This window comes from Oncorhynchus nerka, unplaced genomic scaffold (genome assembly GCF_034236695.1).
Source record: "Oncorhynchus nerka isolate Pitt River unplaced genomic scaffold, Oner_Uvic_2.0 unplaced_scaffold_1665, whole genome shotgun sequence".
Classification (NCBI taxonomy): Eukaryota; Metazoa; Chordata; class Actinopteri; order Salmoniformes; family Salmonidae; genus Oncorhynchus; species Oncorhynchus nerka.
In genome coordinates, this window is record NW_027039654.1 from 22,762 (window position 1) to 45,298 (window position 22,537).

The following is a 22,537-nucleotide window of genomic DNA, read 5'->3' on the forward strand; positions in this document are numbered from 1 at the left end:
GCTAAGGGGGAGTTTACATTAGGCTAAGGGGGGGAGTTTACATTAGGCTAAGGGGGGAGTTTACATTAGGCTAAGGGGGGAGTTTACATTAGGCTAAGGGGGGGGGGAGTTTACATTAGGCTAAGGGGGAGTTTACATTAGGCTAAGTGGGGGGAGTTTACATTAGGCTAAGTGGGGGGGGAGTTTACATTAGGCTAAGGGGGGAGTTTACATTAGGCTAAGGGGGGGGAGTTTACATTAGGCTAAGTGGGGGGTTTACATTAGGCTAAGTGGGGGGGGAGTTTACATTAGGCTAAGTGGGGGAGTTTACATTAGGCTAAGTGGGGGGGAGTTTACATTAGGCTAAGTGGGGGGGGGAGTTTACATTAGGCTAAGTGGGGGGGAGTTTACATTAGGCTAAGTGGGGGGGGAGTTTACATTAGGCTAAGTGGGGGGAGTTTACATTAGGCTAAGTGGGGGGGGGGAGTTTACATTAGGCTAAGTGGGGGGGGGGGAGTTTACATTAGGCTAAGTGGGGGGGAGTTTACATTAGGCTAAGTGGGGGGGGAGTTTACATTAGGCTAAGTGGGGGGGGGGGGAGTTTACATTAGGCTAAGTGGGGGAGTTTACATTAGGCTAAGTGGGGGGAGTTTACATTAGGCTAAGTGGGGGGAGTTTACATTAGGCTAAGTGGGGGGGGGGGAGTTTACATTAGGCTAAGTGCTGATTATGATACAGATTTTCAGCATAACAATGGTTTGACTACAGGGTGACAAGTGGAGCTGTGGTTGAGGGATGTTTGGTGGCCTGCAGGAGGCTGTGGTTGAGGGATGTTTGGTGGCCTGCAGGAGGCTGTGGTTGAGGGATGTTTGGTGGCCTGCAGGAGGCTGTGGTTGAGGATGTTTGGTGGCCTGCAGGAGGCTGTGGTTGAGGGATGTTTGGTGGCCTGCAGGAGGCTGTGGTTGAGGGATGTTTGGTGGCCTGCAGGAGGCTGTGGTTGAGGGATGTTTGGTGGCCTGCAGGAGGCTGTGGTTGAGGGATGTTTGGTGGCCTGCAGGAGGCTGTGGTTGAGGGATGTTTGGTGGCCTGCAGGAGGCTGTGGTTGAGGGATGTTTGGTGGCCTGCAGGAGGCTGTGGTTGAGGGATGTTTGGTGGCCTGCAGGAGGCTGTGGTTGAGGGATGTTTGGTGGCCTGCAGGAGGCTGTGGTTGAGGGATGTTTGGTGGCCTGCAGGGGGCTGTGTAGATGTGGTTGAGGGATGTTTGGTGGCCTGCAGGAGGCTGTGGTTGATGGATGTTTGGTGGCCTGCAGGAGGCTGTGGGTAAGGGATGTTTGGTGGCCAGCAGAATACTGTGGTTGAGGGATGTTTGGTGGCCTGCAGGAGGCTGTGGTTGAGGGATGTTTGGTGGCCTGCAGGAGGCTGTGTAGCTGTGGGTAAGGGATGTTTGGTGGCCTGCAGGAGGCTGTGGTTGAGGGATGTTTGGTGGCCTGCAGGAGGCTGTGGTTGATGGATGTTTGGTGGCCTGCAGGAGGCTGTGGGTAAGGGATGTTTGGTGGCCTGCAGGAGGCTGTGGTTGAGGGATGTTTGGTGGCCTGCAGGAGGCTGTGTAGCTGTGGTTGAGGGATGTTTGGTGGCCTGCAGGAGGCTGTGTGGCTGTGGTTGAGGGATGTTTGGTGGCCTGCAGGAGGCTGTGGTTGAGGGATGTTTGGTGGCCTGCAGGAGGCTGTGGTTGAGGGATGTTTGGTGGCCTGCAGGGGGCTGTGTAGATGTGGTTGAGGGATGTTTGGTGGCCTGCAGGAGGCTGTGGTTGAGGGATGTTTGGTGGCCTGCAGGAGGCTGTGGGTAAGGGATGTTTGGTGGCCAGCAGAATACTGTGGTTGAGGGATGTTTGGTGGCCTGCAGGAGGCTGTGGTTGAGGGATGTTTGGTGGCCTGCAGGAGGCTGTGTAGCTGTGGGTAAGGGATGTTTGGTGGCCTGCAGGAGGCTGTGGTTGAGGGATGTTTGGTGGCCTGCAGGAGGCTGTGGTTGAGGGATGTTTGGTGGCCTGCAGGAGGCTGTGGGTAAGGGATGTTTGGTGGCCAGCAGAATATTGTGGTTGAGGGATGTTTGGTGGCCTGCAGGAGGCTGTGGTTGAGGGATGTTTGGTGGCCTGCAGGAGGCTGTGTAGCTGTGGGTAAGGGATGTTTGGTGGCCTGCAGGAGGCTGTGGTTGAGGGATGTTTGGTGGCCTGCAGGAGGCTGTGGTTGAGGGATGTTTGGTGGCCTGCAGGAGGCTGTGTAGCTGTGGTTGAGGGATGTTTGGTGGCCTGCAGGAGGCTGTGGGTAAGGGATGTTTGGTGGCCTGCAGGAGGCTGTGGTTGAGGGATGTTTGCTGGCCTGCAGGAGGCTGTGGTTGAGGGATGTTTGGTGGCCTGCAGGAGGCTGTGGTTGAGGGATGTTTGGTGGCCTGCAGGAGGCTGTGTAGCTGTGGGTAAGGGATGTTTGGTGGCCTGCAGGAGGCTGTGGTTGAGGGATGTTTGCTGGCCTGCAGGATGCTGTGGAGCACAACTAAGTGATCCATGTGATAAAAAGGTACTCATATACATAATTAAAAACAGCAGGTATATATTGTTATTGTTGTGTGATAACTAGTATAGAAGGAGGTCCCTGAAGCCGGACTCCAGGGTCCTTCAGTTACCAACAATCCCTTTCACCCTTCTGGTCTTAAGGGCCCAAAAAATCTAGTTTGGTAAATTAGTGTAAATAGAGTCTGATTCAACAGATACCTAACCTGGTAGTTTAGAAAACTGCACACACACACACTTAAAACCTGCAGACCGTGGAGAACAGGCTAGTTTCTCATACAGATCCACTGTCTGTGATGGATCCCAAAATGGCACCCTAGTCCATATACCAGCGCACTAAAAGTAGTGTACTATATAGGGTGACACTAAAAGTAGTGTACTATATAGGGCGACATTTGGGCCGTAACCAAGGGGGGAAAAAAAAGAGTCATATGCTGAGTGTGATGCTTTGGATGGTGTTAGCGGGGATCCTGGCGTCCGTTTCCTCTCCGTTGATCCGGAAGATGACCTGTGTGTTGTGGGGGATGGTGCTGGTGGACGTCAGGGGCTTCCCCAGCCAGCCCGGAGATCCACGTTTATACATCTTCACCGTCACCTACAGGGGAGGACAGAGGAGATGAGTTAGTCACCGTTCATTTAGGAGAGAAATATTTTTATTTACATACAAAAACAGTGGTCCTCCACGTGTAAATTTCACAAACTAAAATATTTTTCAAAAAAAAAAAAAAGAACAAAAAAGTATTGTTTTGTTTTAAAGTTATGGTGGTCAGTCTGGCTCTGACTGTCTGTAACCTCTCTGTCAGGGGTCAGTGGGGACTGTGACCTCGGGTCTATACCTCTACAGACACCTCTGACCTCTAGCTATACTGACAAGCTGTTGCTTCCTGTCTGGGGGGGGCAGGAAGCAGAGAAAAGGAGGACGAAACAAAGCACTGGTCCGGGAATCAGATGATAGATTACAGACACTGTGGCTTCAAAAGGCCCTGGTGGTGGAGATCCCATTCAAGCTAAACACTGACCCCAGTAGATCAGGTGGAGAAGCCCTGTTGTACTGCAGTCTGTTCACTCTGACCCCAGTAGATCAGGTGGAGAAGCCCTGTTGTACCGTTCACTCTGACCCCAGTAGATCAGCTGGAGCTGCCAGGGAGAGAACAGCTTCCAAAGAGACAGGTTTCCAACCAGGCGACCTAATTCTGTTGAATACTTGTTTTAGTTTACAATGGAGCCCCTAGTTCCACTCTCCATACCCCAGATACCTCCTTTGTCCCACACATGCGGTGACCTCACCCATTACAACCAGCATGTCCAGAGATGCAACCTCTCTCATCATCACCCGGGGCCTGGGCTTACCTCCGCTGCACCCGCACCCCACCATACCCCTGTCTGCGCATTATGCCCTGAATATATTCTACCATGCCCAGAAAACTGCTCCTTTTATTCTTTGTCCCCAACGCTCTAGGCGACCAGTTTTGATAGCCTTTAGCTGCACCCTCATACTACTCCTCCTCTGTTTCTGCGGGTGATGTGGAGGTAAACCCAGGCCCTGCATGTCCCCAGGCACCCTCATTTGTTGACTTCTGTGATCGAAAAGCCTTGGTTCCATGCATGTCAACATCAGAAGCCTCCTCCCTAAGTTTGTTTTACTCACTGCTTTAGCACACTCCGCTAACCCTGATGTCCTTGCCATGTCTGAATCCTGGCTCAGGAAGGCCACCAAAAATTCTGGGATTTCCATACCCAACTATAACATTTTTCGTCAAGATAGAACTGCCAAAGGGGAGGAGTTGCAGTCTACTGCAGAGATAGCCTGCAAAGTAATATCATACTTTCCAGGTCCATACCCAAACAGTTCGAACTACTAATTAAAAAATTACTCTCTCCAGAAATAAGTCTCTCACTGTTGCCGCCTGCTACCGACCCCCCTCAGCTCCCAGCTGTGCCCTGGACACCATTTGTGAATTGATCGCCCCCCCATCTAGCTCCAGAGTTTGTTCTGTTAGGTGACCTAAACTGGGATATGCTTAACACCCCGGCAGTCCCATAATCTAAGCTAGATGCCCTCAATCTCACACAAATCATCAAGGAACCCACCAGGTCAACCCTAAATCTGTAAACAAGGGCACCCTCATAGACGTCATCCTGACCAACTGGCCCTCCAAATACACCTCCGCTGTCTTCAACCAGGATCTCAGCGATCACTGCCTCATTGCCTGTATCCGCTACGGATCCGCAGTCAAACGACCACCCCTAATCACTGTCAAACGCTCCCTAAAACACTTCTGCGAGCAGGCCTTTCTAATCGACCTGGCCCGGGTATCCTGGAAGGATATTGACCTCATCCCGTCAGTTGAGGATGCCAGGTCATTCTTTAAAAGTAACTTCCTCACCATTTTAGATAAGCATGCTCCGTTCAAAAAATGCAGAACAAAGAACAGATATAGCCCTTGGTTCACTCCAGACCTGACTGCCCTCGAACAGCACAAAAACATCCTGTGGCAGACTGCAATAGCATCGAATAGTCCCCGCGATATGCAACTGTTCAGGGAAGTCAGGAACCAATACACACAGTCAGTCAGGAAAGCTAAGGCCAGCTTCTTCAGGCAGAAATTTGCATCCTGTAGCTCTAACTCCAAAAAGTTCTGGGACACTGAAGTCCATGGAAAACAAGAGCACCTCCTCCCAGCTGCCCACTGCACTGAGGCTAGGTAACACGGTCACCACCGATAAATCCATGATTATCGAAAACTTCAACAAGCATTTCTCAACGGCTGGCCATGCCTTCCTCCTGGCTACTCCAACCTTGGCTAACAGCGCCCCCCCCACCCCCTGCAGCTACTCGCCCAAGCCTCTCCAGGTTCTCCTTTACCCAAATCCAGATAGCCGATGTTCTGAAAGAGCTGCAAAACCTGGACCCGTACAAATCAGCTGGGCTTGACAATCTGGACCCTCTATTTCTGAAACTATCCGCCGCCATTGTCCCAACCCCTATTACCAGCCTGTTCAACCTCTCTTTCATATAGTCTGAGATCCCCAAGGATTGGAAAGCTGCCGCAGTCATCCCCCTCTTCAAAGGGGGAGACACCCTGGACCCAAACTGTTACAGACCTACAGTGCCTTGCGAAAGTATTCGGCCCCCTTGAACTTTGCGACCTTTTGACACATTTCAGGCTTCAAACATAAAGATATAAAACTGTATTTTTTTGTGAAGAATCAACAACAAGTGGGACACAATCATGAAGTGGAACGACATTTATTGGATATTTCAAACTTTTTTAACAAATCAAAAACTGAAAAATTGGGTGTGCATAATTATTCAGCCCCCTCAAGTTAATACTTTGTAGCGCCACCTTTTGCTGCGATTACAGCTGTAAGTCGCTTGGGGTATGTCTCTATCAGTTTTGCACATCGAGAGACTGAAATGTTTTCCCATTCCTCCTACACTAGACCTGCGTTGACCCATCTCTCATGTACTGTAATATTGTCTGAGCCAGTACAGACGTCTCCTACCTACACAGATTACTCATCATACAAAAGAAAATGCCTGGCGCCATCTGCATCTTTGGTTAAGAAACTCAAAATCTTGTTTATTTACAACATTAATGTGCACCAATTATGTACTTTCATCAATACTCATATCTCCCAGACAGTTTACCTAAACCCATCAATGGATTCTACCAGGTCCCAGTTTACCTAAACCCATCAATGGATTCTACCAGGTCCCAGTTTACCTAAACCCTTCAATGGATTCTACCAGGTCCCAGACAGTTTACCTAAACCCATCAATGGATTCTACCAGGTCCCAGTTTACCTAAACCCTCCAATGGATTCTACCAGGTCCCAGTTTACCTAAACCCTTCAATGGATTCTACCAGGTCCCAGACAGTTTACCTAAACCCATCAATGGATTCTACCAGGTCCCAGACAGTTTACCTAAACCCCTCAATGGATTCTACCAGGTCCCAGACAGTTTACCTAAACCCCTCAATGGATTCTACCAGGTCCCAGTTTACCTAAACCCCTCAATGGATTCTACCAGGTCCCAGTTTACCTAAACCCATCAATGGATTCTACCAGGTCCCAGTTTACCTAAACCCATCAATGGATTCTACCAGGTCCCAGTTTACCTAAACCCTTCAATGGATTCTACCAGGTCCCAGACAGTTTACCTAAACCCATCAATGGATTCTACCAGGTCCCAGACAGTTTACCTAAACCCATCAATGGATTCTACCAGGTCCCAGTTTACCTAAACCCATCAATGGATTCTACCAGGTCCCAGTTTACCTAAACCCTTCAATGGATTCTACCAGGTCCCAGTTTACCTAAACCCATCAATGGATTCTACCAGGTCCCAGTTTACCTAAACCCATCAATGGATTCTACCAGGTCCCAGTTTACCTAAACCCATCAATGGATTCTACCAGGTCCCAGTTTACCTAAACCCTTCAATGGATTCTACCAGGTCCCAGTTTACCTAAACCCATCAATGGATTCTACCAGGTCCCAGTTTACCTAAACCCTCCAATGGATTCTACCAGGTCCCAGTTTACCTAAACCCTCCAATGGATTCTACCAGGTCCCAGACAGTTTACCTAAACCCATCAATGGATTCTACCAGGTCCCAGTTGACCTAAACCCTTCAATGGATTCTACCAGGTCCCAGTTTACCTAAACCCATCAATGGATTCTACCAGGTCCCAGACAGTTTACCTAAACCCTTCAATGGATTCTACCAGGTCCCAGACAGTTTACCTAAACCCTTCAATGGATTCTACCAGGTCCCAGACAGTTTACCTAAACCCTTCAATGGATTCTACCAGGTCCCAGTTTACCTAAACCCATCAATGGATTCTACCAGGTCCCAGACAGTTTACCTAAACCCTTCAATGGATTCTACCAGGTCCCAGTTTACCTAAACCCATCAATGGATTCTACCAGGTCCCAGACAGTTTACCTAAAACCCATCAATGGATTCTACCAGGTCCCAGTTTACCTAAAACCCATCAATGGATTCTACCAGGTCCCAGTTTACCTAAACCCCTCAATGGATTCTACCAGGTCCCAGTTTACCTAAACCCCTCAATGGATTCTACCAGGTCTCAGTTTACCTAAACCCTTCAATGGATTCTACCAGGTCCCAGTTTACCTAAACCCTTCAATGGATTCTACCAGGTCCCAGTTTACCTAAACCCTTCAATGGATTCTACCAGGTCCCAGTTTACCTAAACCCTTCAATGGATTCTACCAGGTCCCAGTTTACCTAAACCCATCAATGGATTCTACCAGGTCCCAGTTTACCTAAACCCTCCAATGGATTCTACCAGGTCCCAGACAGTTTACCTAAACCCATCAATGGATTCTACCAGGTCCCAGTTGACCTAAACCCTTCAATGGATTCTACCAGGTCCCAGTTTACCTAAACCCATCAATGGATTCTACCAGGTCCCAGACAGTTTACCTAAACCCTTCAATGGATTCTACCAGGTCCCAGACAGTTTACCTAAACCCTTCAATGGATTCTACCAGGTCCCAGACAGTTTACCTAAACCCTTCAATGGATTCTACCAGGTCCCAGTTTACCTAAACCCATCAATGGATTCTACCAGGTCCCAGACAGTTTACCTAAACCCTTCAATGGATTCTACCAGGTCCCAGTTTACCTAAACCCATCAATGGATTCTACCAGGTCCCAGACAGTTTACCTAAAACCCATCAATGGATTCTACCAGGTCCCAGTTTACCTAGTTTGATGACCCAAACTACTCAGTAATCTCCTCCATGTAGCCTGGAGGTCAGCCTGATGACCCAAACTACTCAGTAATCTCCTCCATGTAGCCTGGAGGTCAGCCTGATGACCCAGACTAGTCAGTAATCTCCTCCATGAAGACTGGAGGTCAGCCTGATGACCCAGACTAGTCAGTAATCTCCTCCATGAAGACTGGAGGCCAGCCTGATGACCCAGACGAATCAGTAATCTCCTCCATGAAGCCTGGGTAATCAGGGTAATCAGTAATCTCCTCCATGAAGCCTGGGTAATCAGGGTAATCAGTAATCTCCTCCATGTAGCCTGGAGGTCAGCCTGATGACCCAGACGAGTCAGTAATCTCCTCCATGAAGCCTGGGTAATCAGGGTAATCAGTAATCTCCTCCATGTAGCCTGGAGGTCAGCCTGATGACCCAGACGAATCAGTAATCTCCTCCATGAAGCCTGGGTAATCAGGGTAATCAGTAATCTCCTCCATGTAGCCTGGGTAATCAGGAATCTCCTCCATGAAGCCTGGGTAATCAGGGTAATCAGTAATCTCCTCCATGTAGTCTAACTCTCACATAAAACATGTGTTTATTGTATGCTGAGTATATCACGTATAATTAATATGCTGTTTGATTGAACACATTTAGTTTTTTGTACTTCTATTTGTGGTGTGGTTTTCATATCGGCACTATCTGCACCGTCTATCTGCACCGTCCGCCTTCCAGCCTGAACCCCAGTTTCTATCTGCACCGTCCGTCTTCCAGCCTGAACCCCAGTTTCTATCTGCACCGTCCGCCTTCCAACCTGAACCCCAGTTTCTATCTGCACCGTCCGCCTTCCAACCTGAACCCCAGTTTCTATCTGCACCGTCCGTCTTCCAGCCTGAACCCCAGTTTCTATCTGCACCGTCTATCTGCACCGTCCGCCTTCCAACCTGAACCCCAGTTTCTATCTGCACCGTCCGTCTCCCAGCCTGAACCCCAGTTTCTATCTGCACCGTCCGCCAGCCTGAACCCCAGTTTCTATCTGCACCGTCCGCCTTCCAACCTGAACCCCAGTTTCTATCTGCACCGTCCGCCTTCCAACCTGAACCCCAGTTTCTATCTGCACCGTCCGCCTTCCAACCTGAACCCCAGTTTCTATCTGCACCGTCCGCCTTCCAACCTGAACCCCAGTTTCTATCTGCACCGTTTCCCAGCCTGAACCCCAGTTTCTATCTGCACCGTCCGCCTTCCAACCTGAACCCCAGTTTCTATCTGCACCGTCCGCCTTCTAACCTGAACCCCAGTTTCTATCTGCACCGTCCCGTCTCCCAACCTGAACCCCAGTTTCTATCTGCACCGTCCGTCTTCCAGCCTGAACCCCAGTTTCTATCTGCACCGTCCGTCTTCCAGCCTGAACCCCAGTTTCTATCTGCACTGTTTCCCAGCCTGAACCCCAGTTTCTATCAACAATGTACAGGGATACTGTAGTGATGGAGGTAGATATGTATAGGGGGAAGGGGACAGGGATACTGGAGTGATGGAGGTAGATATGTATAGGGGGAAGGTGACTATATACAGGGTCAGTACCATATTAACATGTACAGGGATACTGTCGTGATGGAGGTAGATATGTATAGGGGGAAGGGGACAGGGATACTGGAGTGATGGAGGTAGATATGTATAGGGGGAAGGTGACTATATACAGGGTCAGTACCATATTAACATGTACAGGGATACTGTAGTGATGTAGGTAGATATGTATAGGGGGAAGGGGACAGGGATACTGTAGTGATGGATATGTATAGGGGTAAGGAGACAGGGATACTGTAGTGATGGATATGTATAGGGGGAAGGAGACAGGGATACTGGAGTGATGGAGGTAGATATGTATAGGGGGAAGGAGACAGGGATACTGGAGTGATAGAGATAGATATGTATAGGGGGTAAGGTGACTACATACAGGATCAGTAGCATATAAAAAATGTACAGGGATACTGGAGTGATGGAGGTAGATATGTATAGTGGTAAGGTGACTACATACAGGCTCAGTACCATATTAACAATGTACAGGGATACTGGAGTGATGGAGGTAGATATGTAGAGGGGGAAGGAGACAGGGATACTGGAGTGATGTAGGTAGATATGTATAAGGGGAAGGAGACAGGGATACTGGAGTGATGGAGGTAGATATGTATAGGGGGAAGGGGCGAGGGATACTGGAGTGATGGAGGTAGATATGTATAGGGGGAAGGGGACAGGGATACTGGAGTGATGGAGGTAGATATGTATAGGGGGAAGGGGCGAGGGATACTGGAGTGATGGAGGTAGATATGTATAGGGGAAGGAGACAGGGATACTGGAGTGATGGAGGTAGATATGTATAGGGGTAAGGAGACAAGGATACTGGAGTGATGGAGGTAGAAATGTATAGGGGGTAAGGAGACAGGGATACTGGAGTGATGGAGGTAGATATGTATAGGGGGAAGGAGACAGGGATACTGGAGTGATGGAGGTAGATATGTATAGGGGGTAAGGAGACAGGGATACTGGAGTGATGGAGGTAGATATGTATAGGGGGAAGGAGACAGGGATACTGGAGTGATGGAGGTAGATATGTATAGGGGGAAGGGGCGAGGGATACTGGAGTGATGGAGGTAGATATGTATAGGGGGACGGTGACTATATACAGGGTCAGTACCATATTAACAATGTACAGGGATACTGGAGTGATGGATATGTATAGGGGTAAGGAGACAGGGATACTGTAGTGATGGATATGTATAGGGGTAAGGAGACAGGGATACTGTAGTGATGGATATGTATAGGGGTAAGGAGACAGGGATACTGTAGTGATGGATATGTATAGGGGTAAGGTGACAGGGATACTGTAGTGATGGATATGTATAGGGGTAAGGAGACAGGGATACTGTAGTGATGGATATGTATAGGGGGAAGGAGACAGGGATACTGTAGTGATGGAGGTAGATATGTATAGGGGGAAGGAGACAGGGATACTGTAGTGATGGAGGTAGATATGTATAGGGGTAAGGAGACAGGGATACTGGAGTGATGGATATGTATAGGGGTAAGGAGACAGGGATACTGTAGTGATGGATATGTATAGGGGTAAGGTGACAGGGATACTGTAGTGATGGATATGTATAGGGGTAAGGTGACAGGGATACTGTAGTGATGGATATGTATAGGGGTAAGGAGACAGGGATACTGTAGTGATGGATATGTATAGGGGGAAGGAGACAGGGATACTGTAGTGATGGATATGTATAGGGGGAAGGAGACAGGGATACTGTAGTGATGGAGGTAGATATGTATAGGGGGAAGGAGACAGGGATACTGTAGTGATGGAGGTAGATATGTATAGGGGTAAGGAGACAGGGATACTGTAGTGATGGATATGTATAGGGGGAAGGAGACAGGGATACTGTAGTGATGGATATGTATAGGGGTAAGGAGACAGGGATACTGTAGTGATGGATATGTATAGGGGTAAGGAGACAGGGATACTGTAGTGATGGATATGTATAGGGGTAAGGAGACAGGGATACTGGAGTGATGGAGGTAGATATGTATAGGGGTAAGGAGACAGGGATACTGGAGTGATGGAGGTAGATATGTATAGGGGTAAGGGGACAGGGATACTGTAGTGATGGATATGTATAGGGGTAAGGAGACAGAGATACTGGAGTGATGGAGGTAGATATGTATAGGGGTAAGGAGACAGAGATACTGGAGTGATGGAGGTAGATATGTATAGGGGTAAGGTGACTATATACAGGGTCAGTACCATATTAACATGTACAGGGATACTGGAGTGATGGAGGTAGATATGTATAGGGGGAAGGGGACAGGGATACTGGAGTGATGGAGGTAGATATGTATAGGGGTAAGGGGACAGGGATACTGGAGTGATGGAGGTAGATATGTATAGGGGGAAGGGGACAGGGATACTGGAGTGATGGAGGTAGATATGTATAGGGGTAAGGAGACAGGGATACTGGAGTGATGGAGGTAGATATGTATAGGGGTAAGGGGACAGGGATACTGGAGTGATGGAGGTAGATATGTATAGGGGGGAAGGGGACAGGGATACTGGAGTGATGGAGGTAGATATGTATAGGGGGTAAGGAGACAGAGATACTGGAGTGATGGAGGTAGATATGTATAGGGGGTAAGGAGACAGGGATACTGGAGTGATGGAGGTAGATATGTATAGGGGGTAAGGAGACAGGGATACTGGAGTGATGGAGGTAGATATGTATAGGGGGAAGGGGACAGGGATACTGGAGTGATGGAGGTAGATATGTATAGGGGGAAGGAGACAGGGATACTGGAGTGATGGAGGTAGATATGTATAGGGGTAAGGGGACAGGGATACTGTAGTGATGGATATGTATAGGGGTAAGGAGACAGGGATACTGGAGTGATGGAGGTAGATATGTATAGGGGGAAGGGGACAGGGATACTGGAGTGATGGAGGTAGATATGTATAGGGGGTAAGGAGACAGGGATACTGGAGTGATGGAGGTAGATATGTATAGGGGTAAGGGGACAGGGATACTGGAGTGATGGAGGTAGATATGTATAGGGGGTAAGGAGACAGGGATACTGGAGTGATGGAGGTAGATATGTATAGGGGTAAGGAGACAGGGATACTGGAGTGATGGAGGTAGATATGTATAGGGGGAAGGGGACAGGGATACTGGAGTGATGGAGGTAGATATGTATAGGGGTAAGGAGACAGAGATACTGGAGTGATGGAGGTAGATATGTATAGGGGTAAGGGGACAGGGATACTGGAGTGATGGAGGTAGATATGTATAGGGGGTAAGGGGACAGGGATACTGGAGTGATGGAGGTAGATATGTATAGGGGGTAAGGAGACAGAGATACTGGAGTGATGGAGGTAGATATGTATAGGGGTAAGGAGACAGAGATACTGGAGTGATGGAGGTAGATATGTATAGGGGGTAAGGAGACAGGGATACTATAGTGATGGAGGTAGATATGTATAGGGGGAAGGAGACAGGGATACTGGAGTGATGGATATGTATAGGGGGAAGGAGACAGGGATACTGTAGTGATGGATATGTATAGGGGGAAGGAGACAGGGATACTGTAGTGATGGATATGTATAGGGGTAAGGAGACAGGGATACTGTAGTGATGGATATGTATAGGGGGAAGGAGACAGGGATACTGGAGTGATGGAGGTAGATATGTATAGGGGTAAGGAGACAGGGATACTGGAGTGATGGAGGTAGATATGTATAGGGGTAAGGAGACAGGGATACTGGAGTGATGGAGGTAGATATGTATAGGGGGAAGGGGACAGGGATACTGGAGTGATGGAGGTAGATATGTATAGGGGGAAGGGGACAGGGATACTGGAGTGATGGAGGTAGATATGTATAGGGGGAAGGGGACAGGGATACTGGAGTGATGGAGGTAGATATGTATAGGGGGAAGGGGACAGGGATACTGGAGTGATGGAGGTAGATATGTATAGGGGGTAAGGAGACAGGGATACTGGAGTGATGGAGGTAGATATGTATAGGGGGAAGGGGACAGGGATACTGGAGTGATGGAGGTAGATATGTATAGGGGGTAAGGGGACAGGGATACTGGAGTGATGGATATGACAGAGTAGCAGCAGCAGCATAAACCGATGAAGCAACAGGGATAACAGGACCAGCCGGAAGCCAGTAGAGACCCAGCTAGCACCAATAACCATTTAGCTCCATTCACGTCCCAGACCCATTTACTTTATGTCCCTACAACATAAGTGCATTTGCTGCGAGGAGGTTAGAGTAGGAATCTCCCCCCCCCCCCCCCCCCCTCTCGCTCTCTCCCCCACTCTCTTTCTTCAATGGGGTTGTCTGGTTGTCTGGCATGACTTGACGGAGCTACAATCTACGACTGATTTAATTTAGCCCTTTACAAACATATCTTAATGTCATTAACCCCCAGAGCAATTCACTGACCGCCTCTCTGCGACTCCATTAACTAAAGCAAAATGGGGGGTTTAAAAAGAGCATATTGATGCTGAGCATTATTAAACGGCTGATTATCAAGACAACAGACACACACACAAAAAAAGAAAATGGGCCAAAGTGTCTGTTAACTGGTTTATGTGGGGATTCAACGTAACAGATGGGAACAGGGTTCTGAATTAGAATCTACGCCGTGTGTCCCACACCGCACCCTATTCAGTGCACTACTTCTGACCAGGACCCAATTAGGTATTAGGGTGGCATTTTGGGAGCCAGTAGTAACCTAGGACTACTAGATCGCATAGACAGACAATGGAGAAATCAACTGCGGGGATGACATCATCAACTCAGAGCAATAACAGAACGTTACAATACACCGAGTGTTTTAGTATGCATGTGACTGGGGCCCCTGGACAGTGGGTAGGATATGATACAGACCTAGTGGTTAGAGTGTGGGGGGGGGGGGGGGGGCAGGTAGCCTTGTGGTTAGAGGACAGGATATGATACAGACCTGTGGCCCCTGGACAGTGGGTAGGATATGATACGATACAGACCTGTGGCCCCTGGACAGTGGGTAGGATATGATACGATACAGACCTGTGGCCCCTGGACAGTGGGTAGAATATGATACAGACCTGTGGCCCCTGGACAGTGGGTAGGATATGATACAGACCTGTGGCCCCTGGACAGTGGGTAGGATATGATAGACCTGTGTCCCCTGGACAGTGGGTAGGATATGATACGATACAGACCTGTGGCCCCTGGACAGTGGGTAGGATATGATACGATACAGACCTGTGGCCCCTGGACAGTGGGTAGGATATGATAGACCTGTGGCCCCTGGACAGTGGGTAGAATATGATACAGACCTGTGGCCCCTGGAAAGTGGGTAGGATATGATAGACCTGTGTCCCCTAGACAGTGGGTAGGATATGATACAGACCTGTGTCCCCTGGACAGTGGGTAGGATATGATAGACCCGTGGCCCCTGGACAGTGGGTAGGATATGATACAGACCTGTGTCCCCTGGACAGTGGGTAGGATATGATAGACCCGTGGCCCCTGGACAGTGGGTAGAATATGATACAGACCCGTGGCCCCTGGACAGTGGGTAGGATATGATAGACCCGTGTCCCCTGGACAGTGGGTAGGATATGATACAGACCCGTGGCCCCTAGACAGTGGGTAGGATATGATACAGACCCGTGGCCCCTAGACAGTGGGTAGAATATGATAGACCTGTGGCCTCTGGACAGTGGGTAGGATATGATACAGACCCGTGTCCCCTAGACAGTGGGTAGGATATGATACAGACCCGTGGCCCCTGGACAGTGGGTAGGATATGATACAGACCCGTGGCCCCTGGACAGTGGGTAGGGTATGATACAGACCCGTGGCCCCTGGACAGTGGGTAGGATATGATAGACCTGTGGCCCCTGGACAGTGGGTAGGATATGATACAGACCCGTGGCCCCTGGACAGTGGGTAGGATATGATACAGACCCGTGGCCCCTGGACAGTGGGTAGGAGGTAGCCTAGTGGTTTCTGCACCTGAACAAGGCAGTTAACCCACTGTTCCCCGGTAGGCCGTCATTGAAAATAAGAATTTGTTCTTAACAGACATGCCTAGTTAAATAAAAAGGTTCAAAAAAGAGAATTGACGGCATTTAAAAAAAAAAACGTATTCAAATATATTAGTCAATTCTGACTACAACTGCAGACGTCCTCATCTTCTAACCGTTGTGTTACATCTAAAACATGGATTTCCACATGTTAATGTTTCACCCAATGAACAAAAAGAGGGCTTGAGAATGATGGCATCGTACTACAAGGAGGAGAAGGGGGCCTGGATGGACTGAATACACAGTAGACAGATGAATAACATCCACCAGGCCTATTGAGTTATCTTCAATACAGACGGACATGGGATCTCTCCGCCGTACTCTTCACCGTGGCTCGGCGCTCAGCAGAGATAATAGAACGACGGAGATAATAGAACGACGGAGATAATAGAACGACGGAGATAACAGAACGACGGAGATAACAGAACGACAGATAATAGAACGACGGAGTTTTAATTAGCCACCGTTACATAAAAAGGGTAGCGTTCATCACCGGTCTGGTGCTCTGTGAGTGGGTACTACAGTGCCCGCTGTGCTACACTGCTATAGCGAAGAACAGACACCTGGGACTCCGCAGCACTTGTCTTCGTGTAATTGCCCAAGCTCAGAGGACTCCTACACACTCTGCGGCGAGGGGTTTCTATACACACACTGGAGATAATTATTTCAAATCTCACTGGCTTTTCTTTCAAGAGCCTTTTTTTTCCAATTATGGGAAGAAAATAAATCTGAAAACGATGGTAATTTCCACCACGGTTTTCATCTTTGTGTTTTATTACTGGACCAAACACATTCTTCAGAAAACTTTTCCAAATCAGGAAAGTGAAAAAAAATTGGGCTGCTATCAAACTAAATACAGAAGACAACCTGAGGTAACGGCCACAGTGAGGTAACAGCCACAGTGAGGACAGCTGTAATCTCCAGGACCTGAGGTAACGGCCACAGTGAGGACAGCTGTAATCTCCAGGACCTGAGGTAACGGCCACAGTGAGGTAACGGCCACAGTGAGGTAACGGCCACAGTGAGGACAGCTGTAATCTCCAGGACCTGAGGTAACGGCCACAGTGAGGACAGCTGTAATCTCCAGGACCTGAGGTAACGGCCACAGTGAGGTAGCGGCCACAGGACAGCTGTAATCTCCAGGACCTGAGGTAGCGGCCACAGGACAGCTGTAATCTCCAGGACCTGAGGTAACGGCCACAGGACAGCTGTAATCTCCAGGACCTGAGGTAACGGCCACAGTGAGGACAGCTGTAATCTCCAGGACCTGAGGTAATGGCCACAGTGAGGTAACGGCCACAGGACAGCTGTAATCTCCAGGACCTGAGGTAGCGGCCACAGGACAGCTGTAATCTCCAGGACCTGAGGTAACGGCCACAGGACAGCTGTAATCTCCAGGACCTGAGGTAACGGCCACAGGACAGCTGTAATCTCCAGGACCTGAGGTAACGGCCACAGGACAGCTGTAATCTCCAGGACCTGAGGTAACGGCCACAGGACAGCTGTAATCTCCAGGACCTGAGGTAACGGCCACAGGACAGCTGTAATCTCCAGGACCTGAGGTAACGGCCACAGTGAGGACAGCTGTAATCTCCAGGACCTGAGGTAGCGGCCACAGTGAGGACAGCTGTAATCTCCAGGACCTGAGGTAGCGGCCACAGTGAGGACAGCTGTAATCTCCAGGACCTGAGGTAACGGCCACAGTGAGGACAGCTGTAATCTCCAGGACCTGAGGTAGCGGCCACAGTGAGGTAGCGGCCACAGTGAGGACAGCTGTAATCTCCAGGACCTGAGGTAGCGGCCACAGTGAGGACAGCTGTAATCTCCAGGACCTGAGGTAGCGGCCACAGTGAGGACAGCTGTAATCTCCAGGACCTGAGGTAGCGGCCACAGTGAGGACAGCTGTAATCTCCAGGACCTGAGGTAGCGGCCACAGTGAGGTAACGGCCACAGGACAGCTGTAATCTCCAGGACCTGAGGTAACGGCCACAGTGAGGACAGCTGTAATCTCCAGGACCTGAGATAACGGCCACAGTGAGGTAGCGGCCACAGTGAGCACAGCTGTAATCTCCAGGACCTGAGGTAACGGCCACAGTGAGGTAGCGGCCACAGTGAGGACAGCTGTAATCTCCAGGACCTGAGGTAGCGGCCACAGTGAGGTAGCGGCCACAGTGAGGTAGCGGCCACAGTGAGGTAGCGGCCACAGTGAGGTAGCGGCCACAGTGAGGTAGCGGCCACAGTGAGGTAGCGGCAACAGTGAGGTAGCGGCCACATGTATTTTACCCCCTGTTCTGAGACAGGTGCATGATAATGGTCCATTCTAAATCAAAACTAATTCCACACATGTATTATTTAGTACATGTAAAGACAAGATCAAATCAAGAATAGTCTGATGGGTGACAATAGCCTTTAAAATTGTATCATAGTATCACACCTCATGTAGTCTAGTCCATAGTCCTATAAGGTTAGTATCACACCTCATGTAGTCTAGTCCATAGTCCTATAAGGTTAGTATCACACCTCATGTAGTCTAGTCCATAGTCCTATAAGGTTAGTATCACACCTCATGTAGTCTAGTCCATAGTCCTATAAGGTTAGTATCACACCTCATGTAGTCTAGTCCATAGTCCTATAAGGTTAGTATCACACCTCATGTAGTCTAGCCCATAGTCCTATAAGGTTAGTATCACACCTCATATAGTCTAGTCCATAGTCCTATAAGGTTAGTATCACACCTCATGTAGTCTAGTCCATAGTCCTATAAGGTTAGTATCACACCTCATGTAGACTAGTCCATAGTCCTATAAGGTTAGTATCACACCTCATATAGTCTAGTCCATAGTCCTATAAGGTTAGTATCACACCTCATGTAGTCTAGTCCATAGTCCTATAAGGTTAGTATCACACCTCATGTAGACTAGTCCATAGTCCTATAAGGTTAGTATCACACCTCATGTAGTCTAGTCCATAGTCCTATAAGGTTAGTATCACACCTCATGTAGCCCAGCCCATAGTCCTATAAGGTTAGTATCACACCTCATGTATCCTAGTCCATAGTCCTATAAGGTTAGTATCACACCTCATGTAGCCCAGCCCATAGTCCTATAAGGTTAGTATCACACCTCATGTAGTCTAGTCCATAGTCCTATAAGGTTAGTATCACCTCAGTCTAGTCCATAGTCATGTTAGTCACACCTCATGTAGCCCAGCCCATAGTCCTATAAGGTTAGTATCACACCTCATGTAGTCTAGTCCATAGTCCTATAAGGTTAGTATCACACCTCATGTAGTCTAGTCCATAGTCCTATAAGGTTAGTATCACACCTCATGTAGTCTAGCCCATAGTCCTATAAGGTTAGTATCACACCTCATGTAGTCTAGTCCATAGTCCTATAAGGTTAGTATCACACCTCATGTAGTCTAGTCCATAGTCCTATAAGGTTAGTATCACACCTCATGTAGTCTAGTCCATAGTCCTATAAGGTTAGTATCACACCTCATGTAGTCTAGTCCATAAATGTGTCCAAATCACTTCTTAAAATGAAGCACATTAATCAGCTTTACAAGGGGGTGTAGAGCCTAACTGGGGGTGTAGAGCCTAACTGGGGGTGTAGAGCCTAACTGGGGGTGTAGAGCCTAACTGGGGGTGTAGAGCCTAACTGGCATACATTAATCCCCTTTACAAGGGGTGTAGAGCCTAACTGGGGGTGTAGAGCCTAACTGGGGTGTAGAGCCTAACAGGGATACATTAATCCACTTTACAAGGGGTGTAGAGCCTAACAAGGGGGTGTAGAGCCTAACAAGGGGTGTAGAGCCTAACTGGGGGTGTAGAGCCTAACAAGGAGGTGTAGAGCCTAACAAGGGGTGTAGAGCCTAACAAGGGGGTGTAGAGCCTAACAAGGGGTGTAGAGCCTAACTGGGGGTGTAGAGCCTAACTGGGGGTGTAGAGCCTAACTGGGGGTGTAGAGCCTAACTGGCATACATTAATCCCCTTTACAAGGGGGTGTAGAGCCTAACTGGGGGTGTAGAACCTAACTGGGGGTGTAGAGCCTAACAGGGATACATTAATCCACTTTACAAGGGGGTGTAGAGCCTAACAAGGGGGTGTAGAGCCTAACAAGGGGGTGTAGAGCCTAACTGGGGGTGTAGAGCCTAACAAGGAGGTGTAGAGCCTAACAAGGAGGTGTAGAGCCTAACAAGGGGGTGCAGAGCCTAACTGGGGGTGTAGAGCCTAACTGGGATACATTAATCCACTTTACAAGGGGGTGTAGAGCCTAACTGGGGTGTAGAGCCTAACTGGGGGTGTAGAGCCTAACTGGCATACATTAATCCACTTTACAAGGGGTGTAGAGCCTAACTGGGGGTGTAGAGCCTAACAAGGGGTGTAGAGCCTAACAAGGGGGTGTAGAGCCTAACAAGGGGGTGTAGAGCCTAACAAGGAGGTGTAGAGCCTAACTGGGATACATTAATCCACTTTACAAGGGGGTGTAGAGCCTAACTGGGGGTGTAGAGCCTAACTGGGGGTGTAGAGCCTAACTGGGGGTGTAGAGCCTAACAAGGAGGTGTAGAGCCTAACTGGGATACATTAATCCACTTTACAAGGGGGTGTAGAGCCTAACTGGGGGTGTAGAGCCTAACTGGGGGTGTAGAGCCTAACTGGCATACATTAATCCACTTTACAAGGGGGTGTAGAGCCTAACAAGGGGGTGTAGAGCCTAACAAGGGGGTGTAGAGCCTAACAAGGGGGTGTAGAGCCTAACTGGGGGTGTAGAGCCTAACAAGGAGGTGTAGAGCCTAACTGGGATACATTAATCCACTTTACAAGGGGGTGTAGAGCCTAACTGGGGGTGTAGAGCCTACTGGCATACATTAATCCACTTTACAAGGAGGTGTAGAGCCTAACTGGGGGTGTAGAGCCTAACTGGGGGTATAGAGCCTAACTGGCATACATTAATCCACTTTACAAGGGGGTGTAGAGCCTAACTGGGGGTGTAGAACCTAACTGGGTGTGTAGAGCCTAACAAGGGGGTGTAGAGCCTAACAAGGGGGTGTAGAGCCTAACAAGGAGCCTAACAAGGGGTGTAGAGCCTAACTGGGGTGTAGAGCCTAACTGGGGGTGTAGAGCCTAACAAGGGGGTGTAGAGCCTAACAAGGGGGTGTAGAGCCTAACTGGGGGTGTAGAGCCTAACTGGGGGTGTAGAGCCTAACTGGCATACATTAATCCCCTTTACAAGGGGGTGTAGAGCCTAACTGGGGGTGTAGAACCTAACTGGGGGTGTAGAGCCTAACAGGGATACATTAATCCACTTTACAAGCCTAACAAGGGGGTGTAGAGCCTAACTGGGGGTGTAGAGCCTAACTGGGGGTGTAGAGCCTAACAAGGAGGTGTAGAGCCTAACAAGGAGGTGTAGAGCCTAACAAGGAGGTGTAGAGCCTAACAAGGGGGTGCAGAGCCTAACTGGGGGTGTAGAGCCTAACTGGGGGTGTAGAGCCTAACAAGGAGGTGTAGAGCCTAACTGGGATACATTAATCCACTTTACAAGGGGGTGTAGAGCCTAACTGGGGGTGTAGAGCCTAACTGGGGGTGTAGAGCCTAACTGGCATACATTAATCCACTTTACAAGGGGGTGTAGAGCCTAACTGGGGGTGTAGAGCCTAACAAGGGGGTGTAGAGCCTAACAAGGGGGTGTAGAGCCTAACAAGGGGGTGTAGAGCCTAACTGGGGGTGTAGAGCCTAACAAGGAGGTGTAGAGCCTAACTGGGATACATTAATCCACTTTACAAGGGGGTGTAGAGCCTAACTGGGGGTGTAGAGCCTAACTGGGGGTGTAGAGCCTAACTGGGGGTGGGCCTAACTGGGGGTGTAGAGCCTAACTGGGATACATTAATCCACTTTACAAGGGGGTGTAGAGCCTAACTGGGGGTGTAGAGCCTAACTGGGGGTGTAGAGCCTAACTGGCATACATTAATCCACTTTACAAGGGGGTGTAGAGCCTAACAAGGGGGTGTAGAGCCTAACAAGGGGGTGTAGAGCCTAACAGCCTAACAAGGGGGTGTAGAGCCTAACAAGGGGGTGTAGAGCCTAACTGGGGGTGTAGAGCCTAACAAGGAGGTGTAGAGCCTAACTGGGATACATTAATCCACTTTACAAGGGGGTGTAGAGCCTAACTGGGGGTGTAGAGCCTAACTGGGGGTGTAGAGCCTAACTGGCATACATTAATCCACTTTACAAGGGGTGTAGAGCCTAACTGGGGGTGTAGAGCCTAACTGGGGTGTAGAGCCTAACTGGGGGTGTAGAGCCTAACTGGCATACATTAATCCACTTTACAAGGGGGTGTAGAGCCTAACTGGGGGTGTAGAACCTAACTGGGGGTGTAGAGCCTAACTGGGTGTGTAGAGCCTAACAAGGGGGTGTAGAGCCTAACAAGGGGGTGTAGAGCCTAACAAGGGGGTGTAGAGCCTAACTGGGGGTGTAGAGCCTAACTGGGGGTGTAGAGCCTAACAAGGGGTGTAGAGCCTAACTGGGATACATTAATCTGCTACAAGGGGGTGTAGAGCCTAACTAGGGGTGTAGAGCCTAACTGGCGGTGTAGAGCCTAACTGGGGGTGTAGAGCCTAACAAGGAGG

At 49.2% G+C, this 22,537-nt stretch overlaps 1 protein-coding gene across 1 annotated transcript in view; it reads right to left on the reverse strand.

Annotated features, from left to right (window-relative positions):
- Nucleotides 1–2,969: 2,969 nt before the first annotated feature.
- LOC135568162 (uncharacterized) overlaps nucleotides 2,970–22,537 on the reverse strand; it is a 58,298-nt gene continuing 38,730 nt past the window's right edge. The window contains exon 8 of the mRNA XM_065015137.1: nucleotides 2,970–3,137. Within this exon, the coding sequence (XP_064871209.1) occupies nucleotides 2,970–3,137 (168 nt within the window). The remainder of the gene's footprint in view (nucleotides 3,138–22,537) is intronic.